Source organism: Chiloscyllium plagiosum, unplaced genomic scaffold (genome assembly GCF_037043375.1).
Source record: "Chiloscyllium plagiosum isolate Xiang-an unplaced genomic scaffold, Cpla_swu_hap1 HiC_scaffold_3, whole genome shotgun sequence".
NCBI lineage: Eukaryota > Metazoa > Chordata > Chondrichthyes > Orectolobiformes > Hemiscylliidae > Chiloscyllium > Chiloscyllium plagiosum.
Window position 1 is genome coordinate 2,477,147 of NW_028270141.1, and position 22,325 is coordinate 2,499,471.

General features: G+C 42.5%; 1 protein-coding gene across 11 annotated transcripts in view; it reads left to right on the forward strand.

Annotated features, from left to right (window-relative positions):
- LOC122540353 (dystrobrevin beta) overlaps positions 1-22,325 on the forward strand; it is a 539,648-nt gene that overhangs the window by 436,336 nt on the left and 80,987 nt on the right. For all 11 annotated transcript variants that reach the window (XM_087976966.1, XM_087976969.1, XM_087976975.1 and 8 more), the window contains one exon: positions 5,790-5,949. In XM_087976966.1, the coding sequence (XP_087833092.1) occupies positions 5,790-5,949 (160 nt within the window). The remainder of the gene's footprint in view (positions 1-5,789; positions 5,950-22,325) is intronic.

Below are 22,325 nucleotides of genomic sequence, written 5' to 3' on the forward strand. Positions count from 1 at the left end.
TAAAATTCACAAAGGCAGTAACAACAATGTTGTTAAATTTCACATTGATGTGGTTCATTCTTGTCTAAATTTTACTCAGTTTGGAATGTTGGTGAAAGGTAACATTGAGTAGGCAGGCACTCAACAACTGGGCAAAGTGACAGATGACTGCTTGAGATATTTAATCCCCTGGTTAAGCTTCTCCTGCTGTACTTGGATTTATAAATAATGCATGCATTGCTACAGCTTAGTGATAAAAGCAAAAGGGAAAAAATAGAATCATAACTTGTGTTGACGTCATGGAGCCATCCTCCAATAACTGCTAGTTAAGCTGGTAATCTGGGTAGCTGCTGCAGGAATGTTGACACAATGACAGATTGCACTGTCCAATAGATAGTAAAGTTTGGGTGGCTCTCGGGCTGCCTTCAGAACGCAATGGTAGCAGATCTTTAACCATAAAAAGGAATTGGCTTTGATTTCAGATGTGAAGGGTTTCAGGATGTTGAATTTATGAGTTTGCAGTGTTTGACTGTTTTTGTCTACACCATCTGACTTGCCTTGACAGTTAGATTGAGTACTATGGCCTGTATCCAATTAACTTAATAATGCAAGTGTGAAAATCAGGTTTGATATTCTGGATGGGATGATCAATCCAAGATCTCTCAGGTAGAACAAAATCTAATTTCTGTGAGGCATCATTGCTTGTCTAAGCAGAAAGTACTCTGATGATAACTAAACTGTATTGGAAAAAGCGTATCTTGAAATAATGCAAAAAGGCCTTATTGTTTTGAAGATAAGTTATTGATGTTCGAGGAGGTTAAGCTCCATTATTCATGTATGACAACATGAAAAGCTTAGAGTTTACTGTGCAGACAATTAAAGTGTGATGCAGAGAGGAAACCACAGCAACATGTTCCATCAAAAATGCACAGGCTGCAATTTCTTTTTAATCTTATTATCTTGGGCAACATTAGATAAATTTACAATGGGATCCCTTGATATGGTTCAAGATTGTAAAGGAAAGAACTACAGTGGCTCACCCGTGTTAACAAACTGTTTGTAAATTACCTCCTTGAATAGAATTTCTGGGTCTATCTGTTCCTCACTCTTTTAAAGCTCATCACTTTCAACTTCTGCATAGCAATCAACTAATGCTAGAAAATCGGTTTGAGGAGTCATATCACACAGGAGGCAGATGGTGACTCATTTTCAATCTAAATGCTCAATTATTGTGACTCTCAGTCATGTCCAAATAATCCTTCAGTGAACTGCCCAAGATGTAATGTTCTATAATGTTCAGTAGTTTGAAGAAAGGTCTCCTTTTTAGTAGTAGTTTATTTCTTTCCTGTTCACCATTTGAGTTTGTTTAATTGTTGTCACATGTACTGAGAGACAGTGAAAAGTGTTGTTTTGTGAGTTATACAGACAGATCGTACCCGTCAAATTGCAACAGGGTAGCAGAACCGAGTGCAGAGTACAGTGTCACAGCCATAGAGCCATAGCATGGGAGCAGACCCTTTGGTCCAACTCAACCAAGCCGACCAGATACCCTAAATTCATCTAGTCCCATTTGCCAGCACTTGCCATATCTCTCTAAACCCTTCCTATTCATATACCCATCCAGATGCTTTTTAAATGTTGTAATTGTACCAGCCTCCACCACTTCCTCTAGTAGTTCATTCCATGCTCACGCCACCCTCTTTGTGAAAAGTTTGTCCTTTTAAATGTTTCCCCTCTCACTTTAAACCTATACTGTCTAGTTTTGGATTGCCTTATCCTGCGAAAGAAGACCTTGTCTATTTACCCTATCCATCCCCCTCGTGATTTTATAGAACTCTATAAGGTCACTCGTCAGTGCCTGACGCTCCAGAGAAAGCAGCCCCAGCCTATTCAGACTCTCGCTGTAGCTCAAATCCTCTAACCCTGGCAACACCCTTATAAATCTTCTCTGAACCCTTTCAAGTTTGACAGCATCTTTCCTATGGCAGGGGGACCAGATTTGAACATACTATTCCAAAAGTGGCCTAACCAATGTCCAATACAGTCACAACATGACCTCCCAACCCCTATGCTCAGTGCATTGATCAATGAAGGCAAGTGTGCCATACACCTCCTTCACTATCCTATCTATCTGTGACTTCACTGTCAAGAAACTATGAACCTGCACTCCAAGGTGTCTTTGTTCAGCAACACTCCCCAGGACATTACGATTCAGTGTATAAGTCCGCCCCTAATTTGCCTTTCCAAACTGCAGCACCACACATTTATCTAAATTAAACTCCACCTGCTATTCCTCAGCCCATTAGGCCATCTGATCAAGATTCCGTTGTGCTGTGAGGTGACCTTCTTCACTGTCCATTACATCACCAATTTTGGTGTCATCTGCAAACTTACTAACTATACCTCCAATGTTCACATCCAAATCATTTATATAATGACAAAAAATAGTGGACCCAGCACCGATCCTTGTGGCACTCCACTGGTCACAGGCCTCCAGTCCGCAAGGCAACCCTCCACCACCACCCTCTGTCTCCTACCTTCAAGCCAGTTTTGTATCCAAAGAGAGCCACAGAGAAGGTATAGAGAGAGAGAGATCAGAATTAACATTAAATAGGTCCATTCAAAGTCTGATCATAGGAAGAAGTTGATCTAGATTCTTTTTGTACATACATTTCAACTTTTGTAACTTCTGCCCAACAGAAAAGGAGAAAGAGAGTTTTACTGGAATGGGAGGGGTCTTTGATGATGTTAGCTGCTTTCCTGAGGCAGCAAGAAGTATCGACGGAGTCAATGGATGGAAGGTTGGTTTAGGTAAATGACTGGGCTGTGTTCTTGCCTCCTGTAGTTTCTTGAGGTCTTGGTCAGGGCAGTTGCCATATCACACACTGATGCATCCGGATAGGATCCCTTCTATGGTGCATCTATGAAAATTGGTCAGAGTCGTCGTGGACATGCTGAATTTCCTTATCCTCCTGAGGAAGTAGAGACATTGTTAAGCTTTCTTGATATTGTCTACCATCTACATGTATTTGGTGGTGTTCTGGTGAGTAATGTGTGATCACTAAGACAGATCTGAGCCTTGCAGAATCTCCTGCAGGTAGAATATGACATTCCAGATGATTGAATTTTTGGATCTGGTAGTAGCCTGGGATTTTCTTTCTGTGCAGTTTCACTCTATCCCTGATGTTCTGTTGCTTTTGAAGCAGTCTGTCCTTTATTTATTATATTGTGCCTGGCACAAGCCTCTCCCAGCACTCACTCTCAAGATCATAACACTAAAACAATGCCTTCAGAGGTTCCTTGTTGACCTTCCTGTGACTGCCATGAGAATGCAGTCCCAGTCCTGGGTTCTCCAGAGAAGGCTCAGTAAACATGTTCTGGGCATTCTGACTTCAAGCCCAATGTGTGACTGCCTCAGAATGATGATCTCCGCTGGGCACACCAGCTCAAATGAGTAACTCAGCATCTGGCATTTCTGTTCTGTCGTCAGTCCTTCCTGTGTCACAAATTATTTTGATGTGGAATCATTGTCATTGTGTACATAAACAACAATATTTTTTACAATCTCTAATGAGATAAATGAACCAATTCAAAATTGCTTTCAATGATGTTAGTTCAATGAAAATCTTAGCCAAGGCACTAGAGGAATCCATCATTCTTCTGATTATAATCTCGGAATCATTAACTTCAATCTAATCCACCAGAACATGGAAGACAGGCCTTGGTTTAACATCTCATCTGAGCGATGGCATGCAGAATGATGCAGTCTATCTTACATTGTTTTGTCAACATATTGCCAACACTTTGCAGCGTAGCTGAAAATTTCAAACAAATGTAAGCTCCTGTGACTGAATCTTTAGAGTCTGTGGATACAAATTACTGTCATGTTGGTAAAGTTGAGATGTTTGGCACCACTTGATCTTTAATGCTTCTTGTGAACAGCTCATTCATCATTTACAATTCTTCATTTGTAAGAGTTAACGTATTGTTTGTTACAGGGAGACAGGTGTCATGGCTAATTCCCTGTTTTGACATTTTCAGCGAAATGACTAACTTGAGCATATATTCTGATTGATATTTTCCCATCTTAACCTCTAAAGAATTATGATCAATTGTATTTCCAGCCGACTGTCCTGAAAGACCAACATGCTGAAAGTTAGCTAAGTACCGAGTACCTAAGAGTGTATAAAGATTCAGATGGATTAAGTGTAAAAAAGAGTTTGTACTGTACACCTGTGCCCCCACCCTATTTAGATTGTAGCCTTTAGCATTCACTGGCTGACTTGTGTTTGAATGTGTAGCTTAGTGTGTGCAGATATATGTTTTCTTTGGTTTGTGTTGCAATTGTTGTGGCTTTAGGGTGTGTGACAAGGGCTACTTCATCTTCTGTCCTTGATGCAGTCATGTTCCATGAAGAATACTAATGCTTTACAAAGTCCTTAAACAAGACTTATTCAGAAGTAGTCCCCTGTTGATTCTGAAAGATTTTAGCACAGTAGGTCTCACAGTATTTTATTATCAATGATTTACTTTCCGTTAAAGCAATTTATTGACACTTTCAAACACGTTCTCCCATTCTAATGGTGAGTTAACATTGTGTATTTTTTAGTACTAACTTAAACTTAGCATCAAGTGACTTGGGCTTTCTATAAGCAATAACTATTCTCACTATAGGTAGTTTTCAACAGCTTTTCATGTTTCCTGAGAGAAAAAGACAGGTATAAATTTCTCTTTTATGGTGCAGAAGTGATACCACGACCCCGAAGAGTTGTATTAAAAACCTCAATATTTAATACAGTAGGTCACCTCTGTTTATTCCTTTTAAAGCCTCTCTGCACATTGTGGCCATTTCACGATAAACCGTTCAATCAGCAAGAGCATTTAGTAGCAACAAGTAACTGTTAAGTCTATCAGTACTAACGGTGAAAGGTGAGCAGAATTATTAGCTATTCCATTTCAGTCTGCCACAGCAAAATGAGACTAATTGTACCCGCTAGCCATCTGCTACCTGGCCTATTTCCATATGCCTGAGGCTGAGAATATATTGACAAAGTGGGTCTTTCAGGCCGTTGCCATGAGACAGCCTTGCAATCGCTTTTTCTGTGGTTCTATTAATGCCTAAGAAAGGCTATTAGCCTGGTTCCACAAACAGAATTAATGGACTTCTTAGCTCTGATGTTTGTGCTTCAAATGCTAAAGAGTAACAAAACCTCCTGCACCAGAACACTAACATGTGAGGCCTAAAGAGGGCTGTGGCTGCCAGAATTGTACAAGGCAGGGTTTTCCTCACATTTTAATGGAACATGGATGGTTTCATTTAGACGTATTTGGCATGAAACATGATTAGTGAATCTATTTTTGTCATAATCAAAATGTAACAAAATACAAAACAGGTGGCTGACTTTTTAGAGTTTGGAGATCTCAAGCTCCATTCATGATGTGGTCGCTCATTCAAATGTTGGAAGGAGAGGTAGTTTCTGGATTTTGTTTTGCTGTATCTGTGATTCTGCAAGTTAGGCTAAATAACCATCAACAATAATTCTGCATGTTACACCATACGTTCAGGCAGATCTTTGCACCTCAAGAATATTAACAAGCAATATCTGACAAGCTCTTTAAATTTCACTTTAATTAATTTGGATTGGTTGGAGAATGAAAATAATCATTTAATTGCTGTTTTCTTTGTAGTGTTACTAGGCGAAGTTTGGTGAATTGTTTTGGAAAAGGGTGATGACTATTTGCATCTTTTGTGTATAAAATGGTGCAAACTGAGTTTAAAATGGAGATTGTTCTGTTTTCTCATTGGACAGGCTCAAGCAGCTGGCTCTCCTCATTCATCACCCAGCCATAGTGCCAGTCGTTCCATGCCAATGCCAGTCAGATCCACGTCTGCTTGCTCCACACCGACTCATGGACCTCAAGACTCGCTATCTGGAGTTGGAGGGGATGTGCAGGAAGCGTTTGCACAGGGTAAGCGGTAATCTTGACAAACGCTAGTTGCCTAGTGAATTCACTATTCCACACCCACATTTTTGCCATGAAAAATGCAGAAAGGTATTTTCAAGCAGTATTTTTTTTTGCTGGTTATAAAGCAGTAATTTTTAATATTATTTATATCTGTAGTGGAAAGCCACCCAAAACCAGTTGCATGTGAAGGTATAAGAATTTGTGGCCTTAGATGTGATCTTGCAAAAAGAGGACCAATGTGCAAGAACGTATAACAAAAACAATTTAATTCCAGTTAAAAAATGGGCATCAGATAGCAGGATTCTAAAGGGAACAAATAAACATAATGCTATCATAGATTGTCCAATGTATTTCCATCATTATTTGAGCATTAATGTGTTTGATAGCTCCTGTAACACACAACACGGTTTACTTCTTCAATCTTGGCCATTACTAGCCATTACTGAGATAAGACCATTACCTTTCTGGGAATAGCTTTCTCTCAGTAAAGGAAAAAATGACTGCATTGAAACTACAATCAATATTTAAAAGTGTGTTAATAGCTGACTTCACACAAAATCATAATTTCCTCATCCTTTTTTCAGTATGCTTCCCACACCACCTGTCAGAAGTGACAGATATTTATATTAACTATTTGATAGTTCGCAGTTTTTAAGAAAAGGATATTTTTAAGAGGTGTGCTGTCCTGTTTTTAATCATCCACTCCTGATTGCCTACTGAGTGGTCTCTTTCTCTGTTCTATGACAGTCCTTGGTGTGATAGTGCATCCCCAGTGATATCACTTGGGCCATTCCAGGGTACTGGCCCAGGGAACAGTCTCAATGTCAGGATGATGTCTGACTTGGCAATAAAGATGGAAAAACATAGTTTGATTAAAAATAGCATGGCTCTGTAAGGGGCAGGTCATGCCTCACAAGCCTTATTGAGTTCTTTGAGGATGTGATGAGACAAGTTGATGAAGGTCGAGCAGTGAATGTGGTGTATATGGATTTCAGTAAGGCATTTGATAAGGTTCCCCTACAGTAGGTTCATTTAGAGAGTGAGGAGATATGGAAACTTGGCTGTCTGGATACAGAATTGGCTGCCTGAAAGAACTCAGCAAGTGGTAGTGGGTGGAAAATATTCTGCTTGGAGGTCAGTGACCAGTGGTGTCCTGCAGGGATCTGTTCTTGGGTCTCTGCTGTTGGTAGTTTTTATAAGTGACTTGGATGAAGATGTGGAAGGGCGTGTTAGTAAGTTTGCCGATGACACAAAGGTCAGTGGTGTTGTAGATAGTATCGAGGGTTGTTGCAGGCTACAAGACATTGACAGGATACAGAGATGGGCTGAGAAGCGGAAGAAGGAGTTCAACCTGGATAAATGGAAAGTAATTAATTTTGGAAGGTTGAATTTGAATGTTAAATACAGGGTTAAAGACAGGATTCTTGACAGTGTAGAGGAACAGAGCGATCTTGGTGTTCAAGTGCATAGTCCCTCAAAGTTGCCACCCAAGTTGATAGTGTTGTTAAAAAGGCGTATGTTGTTTTGGCTTTCATTAACAGGGGGATTGAGTTTAAGAGCTGCGAGGTTTTGCTGCAGCTGTATGAAACCCTGGTTAGACCACACTTGGAATTTTGTGTCCAGTTCTGATCACCTCATTATTGGAAGGATGTAAATGCTTTAGAGAGGGTGCAAAGGAGATTTACCAGGATGCTGCCTGGACTGGAGGACACGTCTTCTGAAGAGAGGTTGAGTGAGCTTGGGCTTTTCACACGGGAAAGAAGAAGGAAGAGGGGTGACTTGATAGAGGTGTACAAGGTAATGAGAAAAATAGATAGAGTAGATAGCCAGAGACTTTTCCCCAGGGCAGAAGTGGTTGTTGCGAGGGGTCATAATTTTAAGGTGATTGGAAGAAGGTATAGGGGAGATGTCAGAGGTGGGTTCTTTAAGCAGAGAAAGGTGGGTGTGTGAAATGCACTGCCAGCAGTGGTAGTAGCGTCAGAAACATTAAGGACAGTAAGCGACTGCTGGACAAGCACATGGATGGCAGTAAATTGAGGGGAGTGTAGGTTAGGTTGATCTTAGATTAATATAAATTTTCAGCACAACATCATGGGCCAAAGGGCTGTATTGTTCTATGTTCTATGTTCTAAATGTGAATGCAATAATATTTTCCTGATATCATTGCTCCTAACATACTTGGTAGCAGAGGTTGCAGGTGAGGGGGATGCTGTTAAACCTGGGAAAGTTTCTCTTTTGCATTCTGTAGATTACTATTCCAGTAGGAGATGGGTCATTGGCAGGGACATTGATCTAGCAAAATGCTCAACTCTGCATGAATTTGAACATTTTGACTGCTTATAGCACTTACGCACGTATGATCAGTATTCTATCACACATCTGACTTCAGCCTTGTAAAGATAGACACATTATTTAAACGTCATTTGAAAAGAAAACCCAGGCTGTGCCATGATGTTATGCCTGCAACATTGTTATTGCTGATACAGTTTACTTTTTGTTGATGCCAGTCTTTGAGATCTTGAATTTGGAGAAGCCCTCAATACCTGTGCTTTCATTGTAAAGGGTCAATGGCTGGGCTTTGTATTCTTTGACTTGCTTCAATTGACCACAGCGTTGGAGGATTTCACCCTTTGGTACTGTTCAACTTCCTTCTGCTCACATCCCTGTGCAGCATACACAATTAAACATTCAACTGAGGAAACACGGTCTGTATTTTCTGATGTTGCAAAAAGTGCAGCGATGATCTTATTGAAACTTAGAGAAATCTCATCGGGAACGACAGGGTGGATGTAGATAAGATAATCCCCTCACTATTGACTCGAGATCCAAGTAACGTTACCTCAGGGTATGCGATAGGCCATTTAAAATGAAGATGACAAGAGAACAGAGCTGTGAATCTTCAGAATTCTCTACCCTCACAGCATCAAGGACCTGGGTTCGATTCCAGCCTCGGGCGACTGTCTGTGTGGAGTTTGCACATTCTCTCTGTGTCTGCGTGGGTTTCCTCCAAGTGCTCTGGGTTCCTCCCACAATCCAAAGATGTGCAGGTTAGTGTGAATTGGTCATGCGAAATTGCCCAGTTTTCAGGGATGTGTTGGTTAGTCATGGTAAATGTAGACGAGTGGGGAATGGGTTTGGGTGGAATACTCTTCAGAGAGTTGGTGTGGACTTGTTGGGCCAAAGGGCACGTGTACACACTGTAGGGATTCTAGTTCTAGTACCCCAGAGGGCTGTGGAAGCTCAGTCATTGAGCAGGTTCTCAACAGAGATGTTTCAGGAGACTATTGAGCTGAAGGGATATGAAGATAGTGCAAAAAGGTGGCATTGAGGAGATAATAGGTTTAGATTTATTTAAAATTGTCACTTGTACCTGGGTACAGAGAGAAGTGGATAATGTCACCATGTTCCAGCACCATTTTGGATTACAGAATAAATTACTGAATAAATTGTATAAATGGTACAATGCTGAATAAATTAATCTTAAATTGATATTACTAAAACTGAAACAGCTTTAAAAGTTCATCTTTCCCTTTCAGTCAACTTCACCCTCCCTGCTCCTCCAATTGCCATCATTCGACATTGTCCCTGGGTTCCAGGCAATGTGTTTCCTTCCCACAGTCACTAACGCCATCACTTTCACATCTGTTGCCTCTCAGCTGGAGACAGTCACACTGGGCAGCTCCCGCTCCCTCCTCCAGCACTGGAAATCAATCGATGGGGTCCAGGCTGGCTTTCCAGTGCCGCTACCCAAGACGGAGCGGGGATGGAGATACACAGGGCCCAACCTCCTGCAGGAGAAGGCGCCAGGGCAACCAAAGTCAAAAAAACATTATCCATGAAATAGAATGACAGGACATACTCAATGGGCTGAATGGCCTACTCCTGTTCCTGTGTTGCCTTTATGCTGAAGACAGCAATTATTAGCTTTCCTCTAACATTAAACTCTTCTGTTGATGTGTTAATGAAGCCAATTCGGACAGAATCTAGCAGATCCTGAACTGTTGATTAGTGAGCCGGTTTTTGGTTCGTAGATGTGGTTTCATGCCGCTGAGTCCTTCTGGCACGATGCAAGTTTGGAAGCAACCACTGGGAATAGTAATTGGTTAGGTTAAATTCCTGAAGAAGGGCTCATGCCCGAAACGTCGATTCTCCTGCTCCTTGGATGCTACCTGACCTGCTGCGCTTTTCCAGCAACACATTTTCAGCTCTGATCTCCAGCATCTGCAGTCCTCACTTTCTCCCCTAGGTTAAATTTGTTTTGTTTTCAGAACTTGATCTGCCATACATGAAAACTTTTTCATTTCCTCATTAATATTTTCAATGACATTGAAGATTATGTTTAGACCTAAAAGGTCAAATGTCACATACACATTAAGTAACTTTCTTTTTGTGATTATTTTATTTTAATTGGAGAAAAGCATATTACAGACATTCTCCAGATCTTTTAAAATGCTGAGTTGCAACATTTTAGACATGATAATTACTGGAAAGCTCTGTCTCCCTACTTTGCAGAAGCAGAAGTGGATATATTAATGCAGCACCTGTTTTGTCCATTATGATGGGCATGGTTTGCCAATTGGTATTTGTGATTTTGATGAGGACCAATGTTTAAAGTATGAGATTAATTGGAGAAAATTTGCACTGTAGAATATGGTCCGAAGCAATACAAAGCAGTCAAATCCTCGTCTATGCTTGAAAGAGCAGCTTAAGAATATTCCTGTTCCCTAAGCTTCAGCAACAGGGAACAAAAACCGACTAACATTCTTGGCGTTGACCACTATGAGTAAGTGCGTCCCACTGCAGATGCCACTTGTGGATATGGAGTAGAAACCGAAATGAGATTTGATTGTTCCAACTTAGTGCCGATAACTCAATCCTCAGAGGAACATTTTAAAGGTGCACTTTAGTTGTTAATTGATTTTGATTTAGAAGTGTTAGTGTAGGGAGGATATTTTTCCCAGCGTTGGTAATTGTTTTAAGCTCAGAGAATTATTTGTGTCTCTTTGGTTTTGTACATTATTATAACAACAACAACTTGCTCTTCTATAGCAGCTTCAAAGGATAATTTGTAGAAATCCGTGAAATGCCTTCTTCAAGAGTGTTTTGAAGTTAAATTTGACAGTAAAACATAGAAGGAAACTTTTGGCCAGATGCCTGAAAGTGTTTTCAAACAGGTGGGATTATGAAGGAACATAAAGGCGGAAGTTAAGCCAATGAAGGGGCAATTAGAAACGAGGATGTGTCGGACAGCACAACTGGCACAGGCTAAAATGGAGGGGTTGTAAAGTTGTACCAGATTCAGAGATAGTGAGAGGTGAGGCTATGGAGTCATGACTTGGACATGCCAGAGTTGGACTGGGGTGGACAAAGTTAAAATCATATAATACCAGCTTCTAGTCCAACAAGTTTATTTGGAAGCGCTGCTCCTTTATCACGTGGTTGTGGGTATAAGATCGTAAGACACAGAATTTATAACAAAAGTTTACAGTGTGATGTAACTGAAATTATATATTGAAAAAGACCTGGATTGTTTGTTAAATCTCTCGTCTTTTAGAATGACCATGTTGGTTTCAGTTTTGCATAAATCCTAGTACTTTTTTCAAGTTACATTCTCAAGTGAACATTAACAATAGGTGCCATACTGGCCCAGATAATGCATTGAAGGTGTGAGCTCCCCTGTGTGAGGATGTCTGTGCCCCAATGTTCAGACTGATTCTAATCTAAAAAAGGAATTTACAGAATCTTGCATGGATTCATGAAGTTTTTGAGCAAAACAAAATATAATTCTGCAGGTACAAATTCACCCCGCAAACTTATATGTGTGTGGGTATGTGGGTGTGCGTGTGCAGGGGGGCATGAGTGTCTATGAGAGAGTGTGTATATGTGTATGTGTATAAGTGTGATTGTAAAGGGGTAGAAGCCTGTGAGAGGGTGTGTGTGTGAGTGTGGGGGTTATATATGTGAGAGTATGAGAGACAGCTTGTGTGAGTATGGGTCTGTAGGTGTGTGTGTAGTGGGGTCACCTGTCGTGTGACATGAACCCAAGGTCCCGGTTGAGGCTATCCCATGGATACCAAACTTGGCTATCAGCCTCTGCTTGGCCACTTTGCATTATTGCCTTCCCAAAGTCCGCCTTGGAGGATGGTCACCGGAAGGTCCAAGGTCGAATGTCCTCGACCACTGAAGTGTTCTCCAACTGGGAGGGAACGCTCCTTTCTGCTGATTGCTGTGCGGTGTCCATTCATCCGTTGATGTAGCCCCTGCTCTGTTTCACCAAATGTACCATGCCTCAGGGAATCCTTGCCTGCAGCATATGAGGTAGACAATGTTGGCCGAATAACATGAGTAGCTGCCAAGTACATGGTGGGAGGTGGCCCATGTGTAATGGTGGTATCCATGTCGACACTGCGACAAGGTTGTATGGTGTTTTCCTGAAAGCCGGGTAATTTCCTGCGAGCAATGATCTGTTTGAGGTTTGGTGATAGTTTAAAGGCAAGCAGTGGAGGTGTGGGGAAGGTCTTGGCAAGGTGCTCATCCTCATTGATAATGTGTTGCAGGCTGTGGAGAACATGGCCTAGTTTTTCAGCTCCTGGGATGTACTGGACAACGAAGGGCACCCTGTCAGTTGCAGCACGTGTCTGTCTCCTGAGGAGGTCATTACGGTTCCTTGCTGTGGCACGTCAGAACTGGCAGTCAATAAGTTGAGCATCGTACCCTGTTCTTATGAGGGCATCCCTGAGTATTTCCAAGTATATGTCACGTTCCTTCTCATCTGAACCTATCCTGTGTACGCGTAGAGCTTGTCCATAGGGGATAGTTGTGTTAATATGTTTCGGATGGAAGCTGGAGAAGTGTAACATCGTGGAATAATTGGGTTTGCGGTACAGTGAGGTGCTCATCCTTGATGGAGATGCATGTGTCCAAGAATGAGACAGATACTAGAGAGTAGTCCATGGTGAGTTTGGTGGGATGAAACTTGTTAATATCACTGTGTACTTTTATCAGTGACTCCTCACCGTGGGTCCAGAGGAAGAAAATGTCATCAATGTACCTGATGTATAATGTTGGTTGGAGATCCTGCATAGAGAAGAAGTCTTGTAGAGTGCTAAAACGTCCATTGTGACGAGGAATTTTCCCGGTTCGACTGGTCCATGGGTGCTGAATTTCTGTAAGAAATCCATAGTGTCACGACCGATGTTGGGGATCCCCTGCACAATGGATTTCAAGATGTCTTTGACATAGCCAGAGAGGTTCTCACACAGGCTCCCATTGCCTGATTCGATAAGAATTCCTGGCGTGTTGGTTTTGTGTATAAGTAAAAGTTGCCTACGCGAGAAGTATGGGGGTGTGGACACTTAGGGAATCCTGAAAGACTGGATCCAAAGTCCTGATCAACGTCTTTAGTTCATAGGCATGTCCTTTGGTCGGATTGGCCAGTAGTTGCCTCTAGTGTTCCTGGTTGGTCAATTGTAAGTACACTTCCTTGCAGCTGTCTGTTTTATTCTGAATGACGATGGCTCCTCCATTATCGGCCGGTTTAATGCCAATTTTTTGATTTGCTTTGAGAGCATGGATGGCAAATCAAAAAATTATCAAACCGGCAGTAATGAAGGAGCCGTCGTCATTCAGAATAAAATAGACAGCTGAAAAAGTAAGCAATACCGCAGTTAGGCGGTAGTGTGGGGGTTTAAAATAAATCAACAGGAGTTTTGGGAATTCTATTCACTCTGGGAGCTGGACCAGTGTGTGTGCGCAAGGACTCTCCTCCTTGACTGCATCAGAGGGAAAACAAAATAAAACAGACAGCTGCAAGGAAGTGTACTAACAATTGACCAACCAGGAACACTAGAGGCAACTACTGGCCAATCCGACCAAAGGACATGCCTATGAACTAAAGACATTGATCAGGACTTTGGATCCAGTCTTTCAGAGTTCCCTACGTGCCCACATCCCATGTAGTTCTTGTGTAGGCGACTTCTACTGCCTTCCAACGATACACAAAGCTAACACACCAGGACGTTCCCATCGTATCAGGCAATGGGAGCCTGTGTGAGTACCTCTCTGGCTATGTCAAAGGCATCTTGAAACCCATTGTACAGGGGATCCCCAGCATCTGCCACAACACTATGGATTTCTTACAGAAACTCAGCACCCACGGACCAGTCGAACCGGGAACATTCCTCGTCACAATGGACGTTTCCGCACTCTACACCAGCACCCCCCACAATGATGGCACCATGGCAACAGCCTCAGTACTCAACACCAACAACTGCCAATCTCCAAACACCATCCTAAAACTCATCCGCTTTATCCTCGATCATAACGTCTTCACCTTCAACAACCAGTTCTTCATCCACACATGGAACAGCCATGGGGACCAAATTTGCACCCCAATATGCCAACATTCTCATGCACAGATTCGAACAAAACTTCTTCTCCATGCAGGATCTCCAACTAACATTATACATCAAGTACATTGAGGACATTTTCTTCCTCTGGACCCATGGTGAGGAGTCACTGATAAAACCACACGGTGATATCAACGCGTTACATCCACCATCAAATTCACCATGGACTACTCTCTAGTATCTGTCTCATTCTTGGACACATGCATCTCCATCAAGGATAGACACCTTAGCACCTCACTCTACCGCAAACCCGCAGGCAACCTCACAATGCTACACTTCTCCAGCTTCCACCCAAAACATATTAAAACAGCCATTCCCTATGGACAAGCCCTACACATGCACCGGATCAGTTCAGATGAGCAGGAACGTGACGGCCATCTAGAAGTACTCCGGGATGCCCTCATAAGAATGGGATACGATGCTCAACTCATCGACTGCCAGTTCCGACGTGCCACAGCAAAGAACTGTAATGACCTCCTCAGGAGCCAGACACGTGCTGCAACTGACAGGGTACCCTTCGTTGTTCAGTACTTCCCAGGAGCTTATAAAACAACGCCATGTTCTTTGTGACCTGCAACACATTATCAATGAGGATGATCACCTTGTCAAGACCTACCCCACACCTCCATGGCTCACCTTTAAACAACCGCCAAACCTCAAACAGATAATTGCTCGCAGCAAATTGCCCGGCTCTCAGGACAACTCCATAAAATCCTGTCACGGTAGACGCTGCAAGACGTGTCAGAGTATCGACACAGATATCACCATTACACATGGGAACACCTCCCACCATGTATGAGACAGGTGCTCATGTGACTCAGCCAACATTGTCTATCTCCTGCGCTACAGGTGACCCCAATGCATCACTCTTTCACTCTCTCTCTCTCGCACACACGCGTGGACACACGCGCGCACACAGACCCATACACTTAAGCAGACAGTCTCTCATACACAAACTCTCTCTCATACACCCACACATACACCCTCACAGAATTTTACCCCTTTACACTCACACTCAGACACATACACAGATACACACTCCCTTACAGACACTCATACGTGCCCCCACCCCCACGTGCACGCACACACATATATGTTTGTAGGGTGAATTTGTACTTGCAGAATTACATTTTATTTTACTCAAACTGCTTGAATTCATATAAGATTCTGTAAATCCCTTTTTTAGATTAGAATCAGTCTGAACATTGGGACACAACCTCACACAGGGCACCTCACACCTTCAATACATGATCTGGGCCAGTATGGCACCTATTGTTAATGTTCACTTGAGAATGTAACTTTAAAAAAGTGCTGGGATTTGCATATAAAAGAACTTAAACCAATCTGATCATTCTAAAAGATGAGGGACTTAACAAACAATCCAGGTCTTTTTCAACATATTATTTCAGTTACATCACACTGTAACCCTCTGCTATAAATTCTGTATCTTAAGATCTTATACTCCACAACCACCTGATGAAGGAGCGGTGCTCCGAAAGCTAGTGTGCTTCCAAATAAACCTGTTGGACTATAACCTGGTGTTGTATGATTTTTAACTTTGAGGCTATGAAGAGATTTCAAATCAAGAATAAAAATGTAAAATTCTCACATTGCTTGGGTGGGTGGCAATGTAGGCCAGTAAATACAAAGGAGGCAGGTGAGTGGGACTTGGCGCACACTTAAATTCCTTCAAATTTATGAGAGGGCATTTATGGGAGACCATCCAGGAATATGTCGGAATATCAAAGTCTAGGTTTAACACAGTTATCGATCAAAGTTTCAACAACAGATAGAAAGTAGAACATTACAGCACAGTGCAGGCCCTTCGGCCCGCGATGTTGCGCTGACCTGTGAAACCAATCTGAAGCCTATCTAACCTACACTATTCCATCTTCATCCATAGGTTTATCTAATGACCATTTAAATACCCTTAAAGTTAGAGAGTCTACTGCTATTGCAGGCAGTGTGTTCCATGCCCCTACTATTCTCAAAGTAAAGACACTACCTCTGACATCTGTCCTATATCTATCACCCCTTAATTTAAAGCTATGTCCCCTCATGCTAGCCATCGCCATCCGAGGAATGTCCACCCAATCTAATCCTCTGGTCATCTTATATGTGTCTATTAAGTAACCTCTTAACCTTCTCCTCTGTAATGAAAACAGCCTCAAGTCCCTTAACCTTTCCTCATAAGACCCTCCCTCCATACCAGGCAACATCCTAGTAAATCTCCTCTGAACCTTTTCCAAGGCTTCCACATCCTTCCTATAATGCAGTGACCAGAACTGTACACAATACTCCAAGTATGGCCACACTAGAGTTTTGTACAGCTGCAACATGACCTCCTGGCCCTGAAACGCAAATCCTCTAACAATGAAAGCTAACACACTGTACACCTTCTTAACAACCCTATCAATCTGGGTTGCAACATTCAAGGATCTATGCACATGGACACCGAGATCGCTCTGCTCATACCAAGAATTTTACTGTTAGCCCTGTACTCTTTATCCCTGTTACTCCTTCCAGAGTGAATAACCTCACACTTTTCTGCATTAAGCTCCATTTGCCACCTCTCAACCCAGCTCTGCAGCTTATCTATGTCCCTCTGTAACCTGCAACATCCTTCTGCACTATCCACTACTCTACCGATCAAAGTGTCATCCGCAAATTTACTAACCCACCCTTCTACACCCTCATCCAGGTCATTTATAAAAATGACAAACAGCAGTGCACCCAAAACAGATCCTTGCAGTACACCACTAGTAACCAGGATGAACATTTCCCATCAACCACCATCCTCTGTCTGCTTTCAGCTAGCCAGTTTCTGATCCAAACCACTAAATCACCCTCAATCCCATGCCTCTGTATTTTCTGCAATAGCCGACCGTGGGGGAACCTTATCAAACGCCTTACTGAAATCCATTTACACCATATCAACCCTTTTACCTTCATCCACCTGTTTGGTCACCTTCTCAAAGAACTCAATAAGGTTTGTGAGGCATGACCTACCTTTCACAAAACCGTGTTGACTACCCCGAATCAAATCACTCCTTTCTAGATGATGCTAAATCTTATCTCTTATAATCCTTTCCAACACTTTACTCACAACCGAAGTAAGGTTCACTAGTCTATAATTACCAGGGTTGTCTCTACTCCCCTTCTTGAACAAGAAGACATTTGCTATCCTCCAGTCTTCTGGCACTATTCCTGTAGACAATGACAACATAAAGATCAAAGCCAAAGGCTCTGCAATCTCCTCCCTGTCTTCCCAGAGAATCCGAGGATAAATCCCATCTGGCCCAGGGGACTTATCTATTTTCACACTTTCCAGAATTGCTAACACCTCCTCCTTGTGAACGCAATCCAATCTAGTCTAACTAGCCTGTATCTCAATATTCTCTTCAACAACATTGTCTTTTTCCATGTGAATACAGACAAAAAATATTCATTTAGAGCCTCTTCTATCTCTTTGGTTTCCATGCACAGCTTCCCACTACTGTCCTTGAAATCTTACTTTAGTCGTTCTTTTATTCCTGTTATACCTATAGGAAGCTTTAGGGTTTTCCTTGATCCTACCTTCCAAAGACTTCTCATGTCCCTGCTGCCTCTTCTTCGCTCTCTCTTTAGGTCTTTCCTGGCTAACTTGTAACTCTCAACTGCCCTAACTAAGCCATCACATTTCATCTATACATAAGCCTTCTTCTTCCTCTTGACAAGAGCTTCAATGTTTTTAGTAAACCACAGTTTCCTAGTTTGACCACTCCCTCCCTGCCTGACAGATACATACTTATCAAGGACACGCAGTATCTGTTCCTTGAATAAACTCCCCATTTCAAATTGTGCCCATTCCTTGCAGTTTCTTTCCCCATCCTAAATCTTGCCTAATCGCATCATAATTGCTTTTTCCCCAGCTAGAACTCTTGCCCCATGGTGTATGCCTATCCCTTCCCATCGCTAAAGTAAATATAATCGAAATGTGGTCACTATCACCCAAGTGCTCACCTACCTCCAAATCTAACACCTGGCTGGGTTCATTACCCAGTACCAAATCCAATGTGGCCTTGCCCCTTATTGGCCTGTCTACATACTGTGTCAGGAAGCCCCCTTGCACACATTGGACAAAAACTGACCCATCTAAGGTACTCGAACTATAGCAAAAGTTAAAGCCCCCATAACAACTAAGCATCTTTGGAATCCTTTCCTCTACATCTCTGGAACTATTCGGATGCCTATAAAAGAACTCCCAACAGGGTGACCTCTCCTTTACTGTTTCTAATCTCAGCCCAAACTACCTCAGTAGATAAGTCCTCATCAAACGTCCTTTCTGCCACCGTAATACTGTACTTGACTAACAATGCCACACCTCCCCCTCTTTTACCACCTTCCCTGTTTTGACTGAAACATCTGAATCCCGGAACCTGCAAGAACCATTCCTGTCCTTGCTCTACCCATGTCTCCAAAATGGCCACAACATTGAAGTCCCAGGTACCAACCCTTGCTGCAAGATCACCCACCTCCTTCCGGATGCTCCTGGCATTGAAGCAGACACACTTCAAAGCACCTTCCTGCCTGCAGGTATACTCCTGTGCCCTTGAAACCTTATTCATGACCTCACTATTCTCAACCTCCTGTACACTAGAGCTACAATTCAGGTTCCCATCCCCCCAGATGAGTTAGTTTAAATCCTCAGGAAGCGCATTGGCAAACCTCCCCACCCCCTCAGGGTATTGGTACCTCTCTGGTTCAGGTGGAGACCATCCTGTTTTTAGAGGTCCCACCTACCCCAGAATGACTCCCAACTATCCAGGGATCCAAAACTATCCCTCCAGCATCATTCCTGTAGCCACGTGTTCCATTCCCCTCTCTCCCTATTCCTCGCCTCTCTAGCATGTGGCACGGGTAACAAACCAGAGATAACGACTCTGTTTGTTCTAGCTTTAAGCTTCTACCCTAGCTCCCTGAATTTCTGCCTTACGTCCCCATCCCTTTTCATATCTATGTTGTTGGTGCCTATGTGGACCACAAGTTACTCCTCCTCACCCTCAAGGATCCCAAAAACACAATCCGAGACATCGCGGACCCTGGCACCCAGGAGGCGACACACCAACCGCGAGTCTATCTCATTCCAACAGAAGGTCCCTAACTATGGAGTCCCCAATGACTAGACGAATTAAGGAGGAGAAAGTGAGGGCTGCAGATGCTAGAGATCAGAGCTGAAAATGTGTTGCTGGAAAAGCGCAGCAGGTCAGGCAGCATCCAAGGAACAGGAGAATCGACGTTTCAGGCATAAGCCCTTCTTCAGGAATGGGCTTATGCCCGAAACGTCGATTCCCCTGTTCCTTGGATGCTGCCTGACCTGCTGCACTTTTCCAGCAACACATTTTCAGCTCTAGACGAATTAAGGAAAGGATCGCATTTGGCAATGTTAGAGTTGGTCATTGGCACTCGGCAATGTTAGAGCCGATCATTGGCATTAGGCAGTGTTAGAGTTGGGAATAAGCAGGCTTCATCATGATACAGAAGGAAGCTAATATTCCAGGTCAAATATAATGCCAAATTTGCAAGCATCAGACCAGGGCAGCATGGTAGCTCAGTGGTTAGCACTGCTGCTTCACAGCGCCAGAGACCCGGGTTTGAGAATGTGTGGAGTTTGCACATTCTCCCCATGTCTGCGTGGGTTTCCTCCAGGTGCTCCGGTTTCCTCCCACAATCTGAAGATGTGCAAGTTAGGATGGATTGGCCATGCTAAATTGCCCGTAGTATTCAGGGATGTGTAGGTTAGGTGCATTATTCAGGGGTAAATATAGGATAATAGCATAGAGGAGTGCATCTGGGTGGGTTATTCTTCGGGGGGTCAGTGTTGGGCTGAAGGGACTATTTCCACATTGTAGGGATTCTCTAAATCTACAGTTAGCAGGGAGAAAGCAGGAGTCATGCCAAGGAAAGAGATTTGGTGACTGCAACCAAAGATGATAATTTTGTTCTTCCTATTATTTAAATTCGGGAAATTCCAGCTCGTTCAGTATTGGATGCCTGATAATTTTTGTGGCTGTATCCGGGTCAGGTAGAGAACAGGAACAACAATGTGGGGTAGATGATGGCCTAGTGATATTATATCGAGATTGTTAATCCAGAGACCCAGGTAATCCTCTGGCGACATGGGTTCAAATTCTGCCACGGCAGACTAATCGAATTTGAATTCAATAAAAATCTGCAATTAAGAGTCCAATGATGACTATGAATCCATTGTCGATAGTCAGAAAAACCCAATTGGTTCACTAATGTCCTTTAGGGAAGGAAATTGCCATCTTTACCTTGTCTGGCCTATGTGTGACTCCAGACCTACAGCAATATGGTTAACTGTTAACTACCCTCTGGGCAATTAGGGGTGGACAATAAATGCTGGGCCTAGCCAGCAGCACCCTCATCCTGTGAAGGATGTACGTTAAAAATCTGCATGTTGCCAGTGTACATGTGGAAATTTCTGCCATGATTGTGGATGGTATTGCTGAGGCCAGTTTAACTGCAAAGATAAGAATGGTACAGGGTAAGTGTAGTCCCATCTATTAAGGTAAAGTTGGAGATGTGTTCAAGCACAGTTTTATACTCCGTTGTGTCAAAAGGCCTTGGACAGTTTGAGGAGGTGAGGAGCGATGGTTTGCCTTTGCTATAGTCAGTTAGAGTGTCGTTTACAAATTTGAGAACCAGTTGTGGAGTAGAAACTTGGAGGAATCCAAGCAAGAGGTTTGAGGAAGATTCACACAGATGTAAATGTCAACAGCAGGGTTAAGTGTTTGCAAGAGGAAGGATTAAAAATGGGATGTTAGTTTGCAAGAAAGGAGGTACATGTTCTTCGATGATATGTGAGAGAATGGAATATAAGAAGAAGAGGAATTGTTGCCTGAGAAGATTGAACCATTAATGATATCAACTAACATAGGAACCAGAACGGAGATAGGCATGGTCAGTGGTTTGATAGGAATGGGATCCAGAGAGCAAGTCATCATTCTCATCAACATGATGAGTATTGGAGCAGGTGACTGGGTGTTAGAAGAGAATCGGGAGAATGATGAGGAGTTAGAAAGCATGGCTGTTTTCATTTTTTTGTTATAAAGTCTCTGAGCTCAATGCACTGATTAATGGAGGCAGTGGTGGAGAAGGAATATTATGATGGCTTTGGAAGAATGTTCATGGTTTAGAGGAGAAAACAGGTGTTATCTGTGGTACAAATGAAAGCTGAAAGGGTTAGGGAAACTTAACTGCTCTTGCAGCATCTGTGTATAGAGAAAAAGAGTAATGCTTCAAGTCAAATGTGACTGTGCTTCAGAATTAGATGTTTAGATTTTAGAGTTTATTGTAAACTAGATGTTGTTTGAATAGTGGACTGCTTTGGTAATGGAGAACATTGTACAAAAATGCTTCATGTGGTCTGGCAAGTTAAGCAAGATTTCTTCCAAAGGAATTCAGGTTTTCCTTGGACATGGTAGAGCAGAGATTAGCATTAGGGAGTAATACTTGTACTGAGGGCAAGACCAATAAAGGTAACAGTGAGGGTGAGATTCAGCAGCAACTCCTGAAATGTTATGCTGAATTAAAGACCAAAGGCTCAAGTGTTGGAAATTTGTGAAGGCATTGGAAAGTGACTTGGGGAAGAGTATTTCCCAGATTATTTCACAGAGAGAAATAGACTTGGGAACGGGGCAAGAAAATATGGGAAGAGTATAATATGAGAAAATGGTAATTGATTGACTTGCCAGTGAAATTAATGATAGGAGCAGCGGGGCTGTGTGAGGAGATCAAATCAATGTCAGAGAGCACAGCAAGAAAGTGTGTGTCGTTGGTAAAAGAAACAGGAATATAGGTTCTAGTTGTAGGTCTGGAATTTTGCAACTGCTGCCGTTGGAGTGGTTTGATTTTCAGACACATTGAGTTAGCTTTGCCTTCTGGTGTTACATTCACTGCAGTAACATT